The sequence below is a fragment of the Neoarius graeffei genome, chromosome 23 (assembly GCF_027579695.1).
Source record: "Neoarius graeffei isolate fNeoGra1 chromosome 23, fNeoGra1.pri, whole genome shotgun sequence".
Classification (NCBI taxonomy): domain Eukaryota; kingdom Metazoa; phylum Chordata; class Actinopteri; order Siluriformes; family Ariidae; genus Neoarius; species Neoarius graeffei.
In genome coordinates, this window is record NC_083591.1 from 16,949,259 (window position 1) to 16,966,727 (window position 17,469).

A 17,469-nucleotide genomic window follows, 5' to 3' on the forward strand; every position below is an offset into this window, starting at 1 on the left:
ATTTTATAGAACAAACCATAGCACCTACAAAAATAATATTTTAAAGCAAACAGGTTGACATAAGTTAACAGCCTAAATTTAAAACAAATCATTCATTTGTGGCCAATGATCCAATATTGGCTAAATATAGAAATATATTCTGTCTGTGTAAATATAAATATGGGAACAGTAGGAGGAGTGTAACTGAGGGAAAGGCTGGAGGTGTGTGTGTGTGTGTGTGAGTGAGTGGGCACGTGCGCACCAGAGCCATTACCACGGATTCCACATAGACACACACACACTCACTTGGATTTCTGTACCGTATTTAACACTCTTTCTGTTTGTATTTAAAATATCAGAGATGTAGACTTTTGATATACCGGCACACACTTCCAGAGGCTTTTGAGGACCAGCGGATTTAAAAACAAAACAAAAAACCTCCAAAAGTTTTTACACCCCCCCCCCCCCCCCCCCCCCCCTCCTTGTTGGTGGAGTTGTTGGTGGAGTTGTTTCCTCATTCTTTTTCCTCAGTTTTTTTTTCTCAGATGATGATGATCACGAGGAGCAAGATGACTCTTTATCAGTCTGTCATGATGCTGTATAAGATCTCTGTGTGTTAAACCTCTGATCGAGTTTGGATGAGTAACAAAACCGGCGCGTTTACGCACAGCACCGCGCGTTTACGCACAGCGGAGTGAACTTTCCAGGCTTAGAATTATTATTTTTGGTTCTTGTGGTTGTTGCTCTGACTGAAAGAGAGGCTGTGTATGTGTGCGTGTCGTGATTCCTGCCTAAGAAGATCAGCACAGAGAGAAGGATGGCGAGGAGAAAACAGAGAGAACCCAGGAAATCTGCAGGTACAGGAACCTCACACGCTCACAGAAACACAGAGAAATGGTCATGAGCAGGTACATACACTACTGCAAAGCTTATGATTGGATAGGGGGAACTTCAAAAATGTATATAGTACTGTGCAAAAGTCTTAGGAACATGCTGTAGAGCAAAGATATCTTTAAAAATAATGAAATCCAACGTTTCTACTTACCCCCCCCCCCCCAAAAAAAAAAAAAAAATTGTAAAGAGTGGGAAACAATAGGATAATGAATGAAACAAAGTCAATAGTTGGTGTAAAGACCCTTTGGTTAAAAAAAATAGTCTCAGGTACAATTTGGGCAGTTTTATAAGGAAACTAGAAGGGCACTCGGTAGAGTGCATACCTCCACCAAGCCACATATTCGGATTTACATCAAAATCTAATCAATTGTTCCTTGGCCCATGGTTCACTTTTCCTCCAAATTTCATCATAATCCAATCACTACTTTTTGAGTTACCTTGGGAAAAGACAAACAAACAGAGGCGAAAACATAACCCCCTCCAACAAGGAGGTTGGTGGAGATAATTATCTGGTAAGTTTGACTGAGCATCTTCCAGAACCAGACACAGTTCTTCTTGAGGTTTTGACTGTCGCACTTTCTTCTTATTTTTCTGGCAAAACCTTGCAGCCTTCATTATGTTTTTTTTTTTTTTGTCTGAAAGGTGTCTCTCATGTAGCCAAATTATTTATTCTGCTTTCTTTACTGAAATACAAGCATTTTTCTGTAACGTCATTTTGGCTGGAAAATAATATTTGGGAATGTAGAATGTAGTTTTTGTAGCCTACTGAATCAGTAATATCAAAGTGATGAAATAAAAATAGAGTTTATACTAAAAAAAGGATGTCTCAGACTTTTGCACAGTACTGTACAAAACAAGAAAATAAAAATGTTTTAATTTTTTTCGCAAGATATTTCAGTGTAATGTAATTCGAAAACCAAATAACCTGATCAATGCAAAATGCAAAGTGATCAGTGGATTACATTAGCTGAGACTTTACAAAAATAAGCTCCATGGATGGACACGAAAAGAAATGAAACAGGCGACTTGGCTATGAATGTACAATGACAGACATTTTCCTGGAAGTGATAGAAATGTCTTCATTGTAATGATGTTGCAAAATTGATTTATTTGCATTGACCTATTGTGATGTAGCCTATTTTTCTGAGATATTGAAAATAAAGTGCACTTTTTTATTCAGGGCTGAGTTTTTGCCTCAAGCAAAGACTATTTTTAATTTAGCAATGAAAAAAATTTATAAGCAAGCAAACTCTGAAGCAGCATGCAATATAAGTTAATAAGGACTAGATTTTCAAGATCCTTTTGATTCTTTCAGATATTGAAGTCATTTTTGTGTAAATTTGTGGACTTTTCAGGCTTAATGGCTTCACACAGATGACAGAAGTGGGTAATAATTGTGAATGATCTGCAAAACCTGTACAGGAAAAAAAAGACAACAAAAGCTTGGCCCTTTTCATATGGTGTACCTGTAATAAAACATGATATTTACAAAGAGATACCCTTATAGAACCCCGGATCAGGTATACACTAATGAAAAAGATTATGATTCAGTAAACAAACGTTCCTCTAAAACATGATACTGTATTTACATTTCTATTGGCACCATGATTTCAATGATATGATTCAACCTGATTTACAAAATGTTCAGTATGTACAAATTTGAACAAATGAAAGGTTGCATGTTTCAAATGTTGCCAATTTCATACAAATGAATTTGTAAGAAAAGGTATGAACAGTAACTCAGCCTTCCCCAAATACTGACCTTTATGTTGATTTTTTTAAAATACAAGTTTTGTAGCAAGTCTGAGACTATGCTGGATGATCGAGTAACATTTTAAAAAGCTGCTTTTTGGATTTTTTTTTGAATGTGGATACACTTATACTGCGATTTATTCCACTTTTATTTCTAAAGAACATTTAAAAGCAGTTAAATTATACAAATTTGAATCCAGACTCATAATTAGTGAGCCGAAAGCAGTGACAAGGAAAAACTAGAAAGGAAGGACCTGATACTCTGAAAGGAAAACCCAATCCTCCTCTACTCGACCCTGGATAGTGGGAACGCAGTCGGAAAAAGACAAGCACACAATTCTAGACAGCTCACATAGCAAAGTAATAATTATTGAACTTGATTTCAGAACTGGGAGAAGAACTGATATCACTACAAATCAAGTACTATTGCTATAATTGGCATTCTTGTTATTATTAACTTATTATTATTAATCTTAATTAACTGATCACTCAAGTTGAACGGGTACCAATGATCAATACTATAATAAAAATGGACTTTATGAACTAATTGTGTTTAGTTATTTACAGTTGCACACAGAGAACCATTACATATATAGAAAGACAATCATTTGTTTTGTAAAGAAACTTCCCACAGGACCACACTCGTTACTTGAATTGAAATGAAACCAAGTCTCGATTAACTACACAGCAAAGATCTAGTTGAGTAAAAAAGAAGACGATTCATGTGGCTCCTCAAGCTCACTCTTTAATCATAATAATTGGAAATATACCTCCCAGAACATTAAGCTCTTTTAGATGCACCTCTAAAATGCTAAAATTGGAGCGAATGCAACTATTAATGCAGAGAAACGGAGAGAAATGTGCAGACAGACCACTGCATACTCTGCTGGTGTTCAGACAGTGTCTTATATTAAATTTTAACTACACTAAGGTTTATTTCTTTTCTTGTATCCAGACATGTATGATGAAGCTTGGCAAAAAGAGAGGTAATGTCCAGTGTGGTACATGATGATGATGATGATGATGATGATTGTTGTTATTAGATAAGACAAGATACCTTTATTGTCTACTATAAAAAAGATTTATCCAAACATAAGTAGAAAAGTAGAAATACAACAAGTTGTTGTTTTTCTTGTTGTTCTTCTTTTAAAATCACTATTAACTACTAGTGTGATACACTCACCGGCCACTTTATTAGGAACACCCATACATCCACCTGCTGTTTGATGCGGTTCTCTAATCATCCAATCCCTTGACAGTAGCACAGTGCATCAAATCATGCAGATACAAATCAAGAGCTTGAGTTAATGTTCACTTCAAACATCAGAATGGGAAAAATTGTGATCTCAAAGTGTGACTATCTTTCACTGTGGCATGGGTGTTGGTTTCAGCCAGATGGACTGGTTTGAGTATTTCATAAACTGCTGATCTCCTGGAGTTTTCACACACAACAGTCTCTAGAGTTTACACAGACAGAATGGTGGGAAAAACAACACCAAAAAAAATTGAGTGACCAATGACAGTTCTGTGGGTGGAAACAAATGCCTTGTTGATAAGAGAGCTCAGAGGAAAATGGCCAGATTGGTTCAAGCTGCCAGGAAGGATATAGTAACTCATATAATCACTCTTTACAACCGTGGTGAGAAAAGCATCTCAACATGCAGCAGCAGAACAGAAGACCACATTGGGGTCCACTCCTGGAGCCAAGAACAGGAATCTTAGAATCAACAGCAAGTTCCTATTAAAGTGGCCGATGAGTGTAGTTGTTACACTTATAATCACATTATTATTGCAATAACCCAAATTACTGTTCATTTAAACTGAACTCATTTTAAATGATCTCATCTCATCTCATCATCTCTAGCCGCTTTATCCTGTTCTACAGGGTCGCAGGCAAGCTGGAGCCTATCCCAGCTGACTACGGGCGAAAGGCGGGGTACACCCTGGACAAGTCCCCAGGTCATCACAGGGCTGACACATAGACACAGACAACCATTCACACTCTCATTCACACCTACAGTCAATTTAGAGTCACCAGTTAACCTAACCTGCATGTCTTTGGACTGTGGGGGAAACCGGAGCACCAGGAGGAAACCCACGCGGACACGGGGAGAGCATGCAAACTCCACACAGAAAGGCCCTCGCCGGCCACGGGGCTCGAACCCGGACCTTCTTGCTGTGAGGCGACAGCGCTAACCACTACACCACTGTGCCGCCCCATCTCCACATATGAAATTATATATTTTCTGAATGTGTTTCATGTTTAAATCATGTGGAATATTCGAGTGAAAACAACCTGACATTCGGTTATGAAAGGGGCAGATTGAGGGGGGACTTTTTGTTTCAGTGAAAGGGAAAAAACATAATAAAGAAAATCATTACATAACAGCAAAATCTGTTGTTGTTTGTAGAGAATAGTGAGCGGAGGTTAGTTAGGATTGTTAGGATGAAGTTAGCTGTTCATCACTTAGCTACAGTACTTGATGAAGAGCTGTATATAGTGTATGAAGGTAGCGTCTTAGAAATTAAATGTTAATGAGTGTGTAGAAACACCCAGTACAAATTATACATTCCTACATCCATTATATATATATATATATATATATATATATATATATATATATATATATATATATATGAAGATAGATAATTCTATTCAATTGCGCGCTCTGACTGGCTACTCTACTACTAGGATATCAGCTTATATACTGTGAGTAGAGGAAAAACAAAATGGTGGCGCGTATTGCTGAACCAACCAAGGACGAAATAAAAACTTGACTTGAAAACAAAACCCCCCAAAATAAAAAAAAGCAACAAAATATGGAATGAAATTATTTGGTGGTAAGAACATATCTTTGTATTTTTCAGTAATCATTATTATCGCCTTTTCCACAAATTGCTGCTGTCATTTAGCAGGTTTGTTTACATTCTAAGCGGAAATGATTTTGTCGGACATTTTGTATAAAGTTTTTATTCATTGAATTTGCAAATAAAATAAAAATGCTGTTTCTCAAAATCCAGTGAATGTGCATAGAATAAAACAGTAATCCAATCTCATCGTATATAACTTATAGCCAACTCGGTGCTATGTGCCTTGTCAGCTATCAGTCCATGTACAACTTGATTTTGTGGAATAACTGTTTTATAACTGTTTTATATATATATATATATATATATATATATATATATATATATATATATATATATATATATATATATATATAGTGGCACTTGAAAGTTTGTGAACCCTTTAGAATTTTCTATATTTCTGCATAAATATGACCTAAAACATCATTGAGTCCTGAAAGTAGATAAAGAGAACCCAGTTAAACAAATGAGACAAAAATATTGTACTTGGTCATTTATTTATTGAGGGAAATGATCCAATATTAGATATCTGTGAGAGGCAAAAGTATGTGAACCTTTGCTTTCAGTATCTGGTGTGACTCCCTTGTACAGCAATAACTGCAACTAAATGTTTCTGGTAACTGTTGTTCAGTCCTGCACACTGGCTTGGAGGAATTTTAGCCCAGCTTCAACTCTGGTGGGTTTCCTCACATGAACTGCTCACTTCAGGTCCTTCCACAACATTTCGATTGGATTAAGGTCAGAACTTTGACTGGCCATTCCAAAACATTAACTTTATTATTCTTTCATAATTCTTTGGTAGAATGATGTGTGTGCTTAGGGTCATTGTCTTGCTGCATGACCCACCTTCTCTTGAGATTCAGTTCATGGACAGATGTCCTGACATTTTCCTTTAGAATTTGCTGGTATAATTCAGAATTCATTGTTCCATCAATGATGGCAAGCCGTCCTGGCCAGATGCAGCAAAACAGGCCCAAACCATGATACTACCACCACCATGTTTCACAGATGGGATAAGGTTCTTATGCTGTAATGCAGTGTTTTCCTTTCTCCAAACATAATGCTTCTCATTTAAACCAAAAAGTTCTATTTTGGTCTCATCCATCCACAAAACATTTTTCCAATAGCCTTCTGGCTTGTCCACGTGATCTTTAGCAAACTGCAGATGAGCAGCTATGTTCTTTTTGGAGAACAGTGGCTTTCTCCTTGCAACCCTGCCATGCACACCATTGTTGTTCAGTGTTCTCCTGATGGTGGACTCATGAACATTAACATTAGCCAATGTGAGAGAGGCCTTCAGTTGCTTAGAAGTTAGCCTCGGGTCCTTTGTGACCTCGCTGACTATTAGACGCCTTGCTCTTGGCGTGATATTTGTTGGTCGACCACTCCTGCGGAGGGTAACAATGGTCTTGAATTTCCTCCATTTATACACAATCTGTCTGACTGTGGATTGGTGGAGTCCAAACTCTTTAGAGATGGTTTTGTAACCTTTTCCAGCCTGATGAGCATCAACAACGCTTTTTCTGAGGTCCTCAGAAATCTTCTTTGTTCGTGCCATGATACACTTCCACAAACATGTGTTGTGAAGATCAGACTTTGATAGATCCCTGTTCTTTAAATAAAACAGGGTGCCCACTCACACCTGATTATCATCCCATTGATTGAAAACACCTGACTTTAATTTCACCTTCAAATTAACTGCTAATCCTAGAGGTTCACATACTTTTGCCACTCACAGATCTGTAATATTGGATCATTTTCCTCAATAAATAAATGATCAAGTATAATATTTTTGTCTCATTTGTTTAACTGGGTTCTCTTTATCTACTTTTAGGACTTGTGTGAAAATCTGATGATGTTTTCGGTCATATTTATGCAGAAATATAGAAAATTCTAAAGGGTTCACAAACTTTCAAGCACCACTATATAACTGGACTTTTTATTTGCAGTAGATCAGCTGCTAAGGTTCTAAGACCAGAAAGTTCCTTTTAAATTCCAGGACAATATTTCTAGTATTAATAATAATAATAATAATAATAATAATAATAATAATAATAATTGATTGATTGATTGATTACTTTATTCTGAACAATAAAGAAGAAAGATATAAAAATAAAAATTTTAAATAAAAAAATACAATAATCAAAACATCATCATAAACAAACAGAATAGCGTAGCCACAAGGCAATAACATAATGTTCAGAAAGGATTAGGAAGAAGTATTAATAATAATAATAATAATAATAATAATAATGTATTAATGTTTTTGTTTTATTGTTTTATTATTACATTGGGGTCACGTGTGTGTGTGTGTGTGTGTGTGTGTGTGTGTGTGTGTGTGTGTGTGTGTGTGTGTGTGAGAGAGATTGTAAATGAGAGAGAAAATGAGCATTTAGCATCAGGCACTGAGGCAAAACCATACGTTAACTGAAACATCTGTGGCTGCTGCTGCTTGCTCTACACATTTCCATGACAGAAAGAGAGAGGTGTGTGTGTGTGTGTCACTACAATCTCATGCATTTTGCATTACATGTTTTCAAACACTGTTGCTGCATATGAACTATCTTTGTTTATTGTCTCTCTTTCTCAGACTCACACTGTTTCTTTGTCTGTTTGGTGCTCTCTCTCTCTCTCTCTCTCTCTCTCTCTCTCTCTCAGCCTTTTTTTTAACTTGGGAAAATGGGTAAACGATATCTGCATGCAAAGCACCTCACACAATAACACCACCACTCTAAAAGTGCATATGCGGTGTGTGTGTGTGTGTGTGTGTGTGTGTGTGTGTGTGTGTGTGTGTGTGTGTGTGTGTGTGTGAGAGAGAGTTTACAGTTGTGGCTGGTGCTTTCAGGTATAATCAGAGATTAAAAGATTTTTCGATGGAGAGAAGAAGGGATTAAACATACATGACGTGGCTGACTTTTCCTAAACTGGATTTGAATAACTTTAGGTGGAGGTTGAATGAGATTAGAAAGAGTTTTCTTTGGTTTTTGGTTGGTCGACACTCTGGTTGGATGGATGTGCTTGGAATTAGATGAGTCTAAGCTTGGGTTAGGATGCTTTGGGTTGAATTGGGATGTGTTTGGTTTGGTTTTGGCTTAACTTGGCTGGGATTTGATATGTTTAGGCTGGATTTGGATTTGTTTAGATGCGTTTTCGGAGGACTTTCAATGGCTTTGTATAGGATTGAGTGCTGGGTTTGGTTCGCCTATAGCACCAAACCCATCCAGTTACTTGTTTTATGTTATTAATGAAAATGATGTTGACTGAAACAGGACAAATAATTTACGTTAATATATAGCACACCCTGTCTTACAGTATGTGGGTTCGCTGCAACTATAAATTTGCCTGGATTTGGATAGGCTTAGAAATTCAATCAGGATTTCACTTAAGGAGCTCGTTATTGACAGCGTAATTGGTGTGTGTGTGTGTGTGTGTGTGTGTGTGTGTGTGTGTGTGTGTGTGTGTGTGTGCGCGCGCACATTTGTGTGTGTCTCAGATGGAGTGTGGAGTTCCTCTGGGTTTGGAAGTGAAATAATATCCATGTTCTCTACACGGTGATGTAACACACAACACATTGTAAACACATATTCTCACATAATTCAGCATCTCAGTGGCATTTCATTAACACTTTCATCATAACTCTGAGGTTATATACAGTATTCACAACCATAATTGTTTTGTCTGTCAATATCCTTTTATCTTTCTTTCTCTCTGGCTGGCTGGCTTGCTCATCTTCTTGTGCTTCTCTTTAGTGTGTTCTTGTTATTGTTTTCTTTTTCTAATGGTAAGAATTAAGATTATTAAGGAAATGACAATCATCAGTATTGATAGAGGTTAATGTAAGACATTATGTTTTGCTTAGACAGAATTGTGTGTGTGTGTGTGTGTGTGTGTGTGTGTGTGTGTGTGTGTGTGTGTGTGTGTGTGTGTGAGATAGAGAGAGAGATAGAGAGAGAGAGATATGTGACAGATGCTGTCGGACCACTGCAGATGGCTCTGTTTCAGCCATCACCTTGAACTGTATTTATTACACAGCTGTGGTGTGTGTGTGTGTGTGTGTGTGTGTGTGTGTGTGTGTGTGTGTGTGTGTGTGTGTGTGTGTGTGTGTGTGTGTTTAGACTAATGATCTGGTTTTATCAGATTACTTATGTGCTCATGTAAACAGCATACTATGTTATCTTAAATATGATATAAGCCATTAACAGAGTCCAAGAAATCCAATAAAGAAACCTGGAATTTTTTGCTGATGTAAACAAAACTGGATAAAAACAAAACCCCACAGTATTATGTGCATTCTGCAACCAGATGAACTCTGAAACCTAAATACATATTTGCCAGTGAATCAACTCAAGACTCACAAGCACCTTGAGTCAGTTGTGTTTCCAGTAAACCTACATCAGGCTTTCATCAGCATATCTATTTCATCAGGAGAGACTGATGCTAGGACACAAACACCACACAAACACCACACACACACACACACACACACACACACACACACACACACACACACACACACACACACACACACACACGTACTTACTGTATCACCATAGAGGCAAGTAGTACAGGGAACACCACATTCCCCTTCTGCCTGATTTTCTCTTTCTAAACATATTTTTTGTTTGTTTGTGTATGTGGATTAAGCACCAGAAGCAATGGTCATTGATTATGCATGCATATTAGTGGTGAAAGCGTGCGCTAATTATGTTTCTGCTTATTGCACTTGTCAAATCTCAGGATATTATATACGAGGCTGTTTTATAGGTAACAATATGAATGTAGTGAAAATTAATGAAACAGTCGATTACATGCCTTAAAGCTACAGGAAGATACAAGTCTGACTCTACAGCACAAAAAAAAAACATAAAAGGAATAGTTTTAGTACATGTTAAGTAGGACTGATTTCTTCAAGAAGAGATCAAGATTAACTTTATTGTCTCACAAAGTGAGAAATTTGTTCTGGGCCATTTGCCCATGCTGCAGCCACAACACAGAACATGCAATACAACACAATAACAAACATACAATAGATATGTGCATCCATATCATATAAGGTGCCTAAAAGTGCAAGAAACATTGTGAATTATAAATAAATAAATAAATAAGAGAATGAATAAATAACACCTAATAGGTGTAATAAAATGCTAAAATTCTAATAAGTAAAATTTTCTTTGTCTCTATCTCTCTGTTTCTCAGCCTACCTTCCAATGGTCGAAATTCAATCAGCCACTTTGGAAGACGAGCGACTTCAAGATGAGAGTATTGCATTAGATGACCATGAAGAATACATACTCCATGAGGAAGAGGATACAAAAGAGTCTCTGAGATTCCAGGACTCCCCTAACAGTAATGGCACCAACCCAGATCCTGGCTATCTTTCCCCACTCAGTGACACCAGCGATCAGATCCCTGATTTTAAGAGCATTTCTTCAAAAGAAGGACATGAAGAGGACGAAGCACAGAGCAGCTCGAATAACAGCATTCTGGATAACCTAGCTCGGACAAAAGCCATCTGTGCCAGCCTGATCTCTGATACCTCCTGGTCCAATGTCGTGATGAATATCATGAAAAGCAGGTCAACTACAGCCATGACCAATACCAATGGCGATAAGATTATTAACAGACCAATCAATCACAATGGAAATATCCTTAATGGAAAGCCAGAAAGCAGTTCAAACGGCTGCACAATTAATAACTGCAACATTAAGGCTTCTAATGGTGCTAGTGTAGTTTATGATTGGCATCAAGCCGCTGTAGCTAAAACACTCCAGCAAACTCATCACCACTTATCACCAGAGCCAAGCTTGTTCAGCACGGTGCAGCTCTACCGACAAAACCACAAACTCTATGGCTCCCTTTTGACTGGTGCCAGCAAGTTCAGGTGCAAGGACTGCAGTGCTGCATACGACACACTAGTAGCTCTTACAGTTCACATGAACGATACTGGTCATTACCATGATGACAACCAAGAGAAAGAAGATGAGAATAATGGCAAACAATGGTCGAAGCCTCGCAAGCGTTCATTGTTGGAGATGGAAGGCAAAGAGGATGCGCAGAAAGTACTGAAGTGCATGTTCTGTGGCCATTCCTTTGAGTCTCTACAGGACTTGAGTGTCCACATGATTAAAACTAAACATTACCAGAAAGTGCCTCTTAAAGAGCCTGTGCCAGCCTTGACCACCAAACTGGTGCCACCTGGCAAAAAAAAATTCCTTCATAATTCCCTAATTTCCCCTTGTTCCCCAAAGTCAGTGACATGTTCTAGCAGAGTGGCTTCAGTGGTTCAAATGAAGGGCACTGTTAACCCTTATGTAACAGCAAACAATCGCTATGGCTATCAGAATGGTGCAAGTTACACTTGGCAGTTTGAGGAGCGCAAAGCACAAATTCTGAAGTGCATGGAGTGTGGAAGCTCCCATGATACACTGCAGCAACTCACAGCCCACATGATGGTCACGGGTCACTTCCTGAAGATCAAAACCACTGCACTGAAGAAAGGAAAGCAGCTAATGTTTGACCAGAATATGGAGGAAAACATACAGTCAATTCCATTACCTCCTACCACCGATGTTCTTAAATTCCAGTCAGTGTCTCCTGCACTATCTTCTGGTTCAGAGGCCAAGAAGGAAATGGAAGAAGGTAGTGAATCCATGGAGAAAAAGATCAAGGAGGAGATGGAACAGATCAGTATGGATTCCACATTATACAAGTACCTTAGAGAGGAAGACCTTGAGAAGACTACAGAAGGAGGGGTAGACATTCTGAAGTCTCTGGAGAACACAGTGTCCAGTGCCATCAGTAAAGCTCAGACAGGTATGCCCACCTGGGGAGGGTACTCTAGCATCCATGCTGCTTATCAGCTTCAGGGACCTGTAAAGCCATCTATACTTCCTCCAGTGGTTCAAAGTGTGCAGATAATCAACAACAGTAACCTTCAATCACTTGACCCTGATCCTGGATCACCCACTTACACGCCCCCCAGACACTCATTGCCTCTGTCTCTCAGGAACAATGGATCTACCATGGAGGAGCTAGTGGAGAAGGTCTCAGGAATGACCTCGGTAAAGAAAGAGAAGGAAGAAAGAACGGAGAGTGCAGATGCGGCCAAATCAACATTACTGTTACTGAGAGGAAACAAAGTTCGTGTTGATACAAAGGCCAATGGAAGTATGTGTAAAGTGGAACCTATGGAGATGTTAGTAGAAAGCCAGAATAAGAACCATTGTCTCGAATTAGGCAAATCACCCACTGATAATGGCCACAGTTTTAAATTGGTCAATGATCATTCATCTGAGAGGCCTTTTATCAGCCCTCTTAATTCACTACAGTTAGTCATGAACACACACCTTCCCAAAGCCTCCAAGGTGGTCAGCTCCTCCTCTGATACAGTCTCTATGTTATACAAGATGAGCAACAAGGTGGTAGACAAAACCGCCCACCATTCATCATCTGGGATGCTTGACACAGATTTCTACAAGGGCAGTGACCAGCCTATAGATCTGAGAAAATGCAAAAGCAGTACTGGCATCATTCATAAAGAAAGCGTTGTCAACACCAGCAGCGGCAATGTAATAAACAACAACAATGCTAATGGAAGCATGCCTCATCCCCCCGGCTTACCTCTCTCAGATCCTCTAAACCTAGGTGAAAATGCCCTTACGGACATCTCAGACATGGTAAACAGCCTCACTAGTCAGCTCACTCCTGATTCCTCCACTCCACCATGCCTTTTAGCAAACTCTGACACTGATGGAATTTCCTGCGAGGATCCAATGGAGAAGATTTCTTCCACACAGAAGCCAAAAGGTCGTCAGTCCACCTGGAACCCTCAGCATCTTCTCATTCTTCAGGCTGAGTTCGCTTCCAGCCTAAGACAGACTCCAGAAGGTTGCTACATTGTAACAGACCTGTGTCCTTATGAACGTGTGAAAATCTGCAAGTTCACAGGTCTTTTAATGACCACCGTTTCACACTGGCTTGCTAATGTGAAGTACCAATTGCGGAGAACTGGAGGGACCAAGTTTCTGAAGAATCTGGACTCCAGGAATCCAGTGTTTCTTTGTGGAGAGTGTGATTCAAAATTCAGGACTCCTTCTGCTTACGTTAACCATCTGGAGTCTCACCTTGGCTTTAGCCTCAAGGAAATGTCCAGCAGGTGAATAAAGACAAAAATAGCATCTGACTTGTAGAGTCATCAGAAGATCATCTGGTGTTTGTTACCCTACATTCATAATCATGAGTGACAAAGCAATAGATGAGCACTGCATGACTCAACTATATTTGAATTCATATTTTCTAAATTTTATGCAAATTAGTTATGACGCCGTAATGGGCAAATCAAAATTATTGCCTTGACAAATTTCACTGCACCATTCCAACCAATCCATTCTCAGAAGATGGACAGGCCACGCCCACAAGCAAAACTAGGAGAAACATCAGCAGTTTATTACTTTCTAGTGTGAACGCAGAGTTAACAGGGACGTTGTTGCACTTTTTCTCCATCATCCAGGTCATTTTGAAGTATCTGGTGATACTGAAATCAAAAGATTTGAAGATGTTTCTACGCTCAGTCCCAGTCAGGTGACCTTCCTGCACTAAGCCATCATAACTGAAATGAAATTGACTCTCAGCTCTAAAACTGCTGTATCTCATTTGTTTGTATCTTTCAATGTTTTGCTTTTTAACTCACGTTAAATGTATTTATATTCTATTTGTCCGATCAGTGCATGTGCTGGATGACTACTGAGTTTATGATTGTAAAATTTGGGCAATGTTAAATAGAATTTAAAAAAAGAAATAGTGTGTTATGTTCAGTCTACCTTTTGTAGAGGGCATTCAAAAAAGATTGGATACAAATTCATACAGATTCTCCAGATACAGTTTGCTGATCTTTTGCTTGTTTGTGTTTAAAATTTCAGTCAAAAATTTGTAGCCTCACACACACTTTTCAGGAAAAAAATGAAACAACGTGAAAATAAATATAATAATGTGTGTGTGTGTTAAGATCCTAATGAACTTAGCTTTTTGGCATGCGTGTGGCATATAGAGGATGAAGTTGTATCTCATCTGTACTCTGGTGCAAAAATGAATGGCCACGTAATTATTTTACTCCATTGTGTTAAGGTTAATTTTATTGTAGCCCCGAATACTCAAGAACTTTTGTCAAAATATTACTACATTGTGTGTGGCAAGTGTGTGTTTCCCTCCACAATGATGTCAATAACCTGTACAAAACAGGAGCTATACGTCTGAATTAGATACACTGGACACACACACTCTGACAACTTGTCAGAGAATGCATTTGCATAAATATAAAGATGATGTCTGTGTGTGTGTATGTGTGTGTGCATGCGCGTGTGTTTGTGTGTGTTTATCCCTTTGTGAAGGCACTACCCCCTATCCAGCAGGTACAGACAGGGCTGTCCATCTCTCTTCTCCTGTGGGAGACACTCAGGATACACTCTGTCTGTGACACACACACACAGTGGGACTGATGGGGTGGAGGTGGGGTGGCTGGCTGGCTGGCTGCAGGACGCTCACACACGCATCGTTAGCACGAGCCGTGATGTGGCGGTTCGGTGACACGTGTCATGGCCAGCACAACAACCTGACATGGCGCGCATAATTTAAACACAATCTGCATGCAGGAGGGCTTGATCTGCACACGTGGCCCAGACCCACAACCTGTCAGGAGACGTGTGTGTGTGGTGCCACATCCATGCCACTGTGACAGAGAGACACCGATGCGTGTGTTGCTCACACTTGTCATGTCCACTGAGACGAAACACATACCAATGTGACGAAGCTTGGTTTTCCTGCATAGATACTACACTTGTCACCGCTCTTAATCTTTGTGTGTTGTTGTTTTTTGTGTTTCTTGTTTCATTGTGGCTCATTTGCATGAATTCTGCATAAAATTCTAATTACGTATATGATATAATAACAGGCAGCACAGTGGTATAGCAGGTAGCATTACTGCCTCACAGAGTCCTATTTTTGATCCTGCACTCATGTCTCTATCTATGGTGAGTGTCCATGTGGGTTTCCTCTGGGTTGTCTGGTTTCCTTCCACCTCCTAAAAATATACTGGGAGGTGAATTGATGACTCTAAATTCTTTCTAGGTGTGAATGAGTGTACAGATGTGTATGGACTGGCGTGTCTTCCAGGGTGTATTTCTGCCTTCCTCCCAGCATTCCCGGTATAGGCTCCAAGGTCGGAGGCTTTCCAGTTTCCAGTCTCATACAGGATACAAAGTGGAATGGTTCTTCGGGCAGAACTACAGTACATTGAATGTTTTGTAGTGTTGTATGTTCCACTGTAATTAAAATAAAACCTGATGTGCACTTCCTGAAGAAAGAAAGACATTTTGAAAGTCTAAAATTTACACAGGGGGTCATGCTGTTATTGGGAAAGGAGAAACCGCAGGGTGTGAGGTGGCCTCGTGTGAAGCGGCATTACTGTTACCATCCTGTTAATGATTTTTCAATAACAGTCCAACTTCAAGTGTTTTATTCCTCTTATATCACAGCAATTATGGGGGGTTTTTTGGTCAACTAAAGACTGACGTGCCATACTCACCCACTTTTCAAGCTGTTCTGTTTTTGAAAATTACTGAACACCTTTGATTTCTGTAACAGATTTGAGAATTCAATGGAGCTGTGCTCCTGTTTAAAGTCAAAGGACATTTCTTCAGCAGCATGCAGTCCTTAACAGAGATTAAAAGCAGTACATTTTCATTTCCTATTAGAATAATACTTTTCTTCTGGTCAAGCTCACTGATCTCCCTCATGTGATCGTTCATTAACACACACACACACACACACACACACACACACACACACACACACACACACACACACAGTCTGCTTCTTACCCCAATGCTCACAATGTCACACACACACACACACACACACACACACACACACACACACACACACACTGCTTCTTACCCCAGCACTCTCAATATACCTTCTACAATCTCTCTGTCTCTCTCTCTCTCTCTCTCTCTCTCTCTCTCTCACACACACACACACACACACACACACATCCTCCTGTGCATCTGTGCTGTCAGTGATTTATTTACACTGTCAAACTGCTCACACAGCACAATCCTTAAAAAGAGCACTGTGTGTGTGTGTGTGTGTGTGTGTGTGTGTGTGTGTGTGTGTGTGTGTGTGTGTGTGTGTGTGTGTGTAATGGATGGTATGACAACATTAATTTGCAATATCATAATCTGCATTCTGTGTGATGTAAATATCACATACACCTCATGATTAAAATAATGCAACAAATTCATTTAGCTAATTACACTACTTTTTTGACCAATGAGGACAGGGTTTAGAACAAGTATGTGTTAAGAAATAGATAATTGTGTAATCTGATGATAACTTACATCAACGTCACATACGTTACTCGTTTATGGTGGTATAGTGGTCTTGGGGAAGGTCACCCCCATACAGGACACTCATTGGAACCTTAGAACTCCTTAGAACCTCTAACCTTTAACCTGGTTAGATATCTGCTTTGGAAGACTGTCTTTCCTGGGAAGTGTGCTGTAATGACCTTTGCCTAAGTGGATGTGAAGCCTGGAGCTCTGTGGTGGTGGTGGTGGTGGTGTGTGTGTGTGTGTGTGTGGTCTGTCGTTTTCATGAGAAAAAGGAGTATAATCTCCTTAGTGAATGAAATACAGCAGAAAGCCAAGTAACTCCCACTGGCTGACCCACATTCTTCTGATCTGTGTGTGAAATGTTAAGGAAATAGTCCAGCTGTGGTTTATCATTCCTATGCTGTTGGTCTCTCATAACACAAATCTCAGATCTCATCAGCTACAAACACAAACTATAAAAACTCATATGGTACACTAAAACAAGGACCTCACAGAGAGCACAAAAATCCCACAGAAAGTCAAACACACAGAAGACTTCATACACTCCAGCATGAAAGCAGAAAGTCCAGCAAAAATTGGTGTGTATTCA

General features: G+C 39.3%; 1 protein-coding gene across 1 annotated transcript; it reads left to right on the forward strand.

Annotated features, from left to right (window-relative positions):
* Nucleotides 1-796: 796 nt before the first annotated feature.
* LOC132871987 (teashirt homolog 1-like) lies at nt 797-13,652 on the forward strand. Its single transcript, XM_060906639.1, has 3 exons — nt 797-836; nt 10,690-13,011; nt 13,123-13,652. The coding sequence occupies exons 1-3, from the start codon at nt 797-799 to the stop codon at nt 13,650-13,652; spliced, it is 2,892 nt and encodes a 963-aa protein (XP_060762622.1).
* Nucleotides 13,653-17,469: the final 3,817 nt, after the last annotated feature.

Excerpts from the sequence above, each read along its gene's own strand:
- LOC132871987 (XM_060906639.1), top strand. The coding sequence starts at position 797 with ATGGCGAGGAGAAAACAGAGAGAACCCAGGAAATCTGCAG. Across the intron at positions 837-10,689 it reads AGAACCCAGGAAATCTGCAG|CCTACCTTCCAATGGTCGAA; the intron begins GTACAGGAACCT and ends TCTGTTTCTCAG. Across the intron at positions 13,012-13,122 it reads TCTGAGAAAATGCAAAAGCA|ATCCTCTAAACCTAGGTGAA; the intron begins GTACTGGCATCA and ends TACCTCTCTCAG.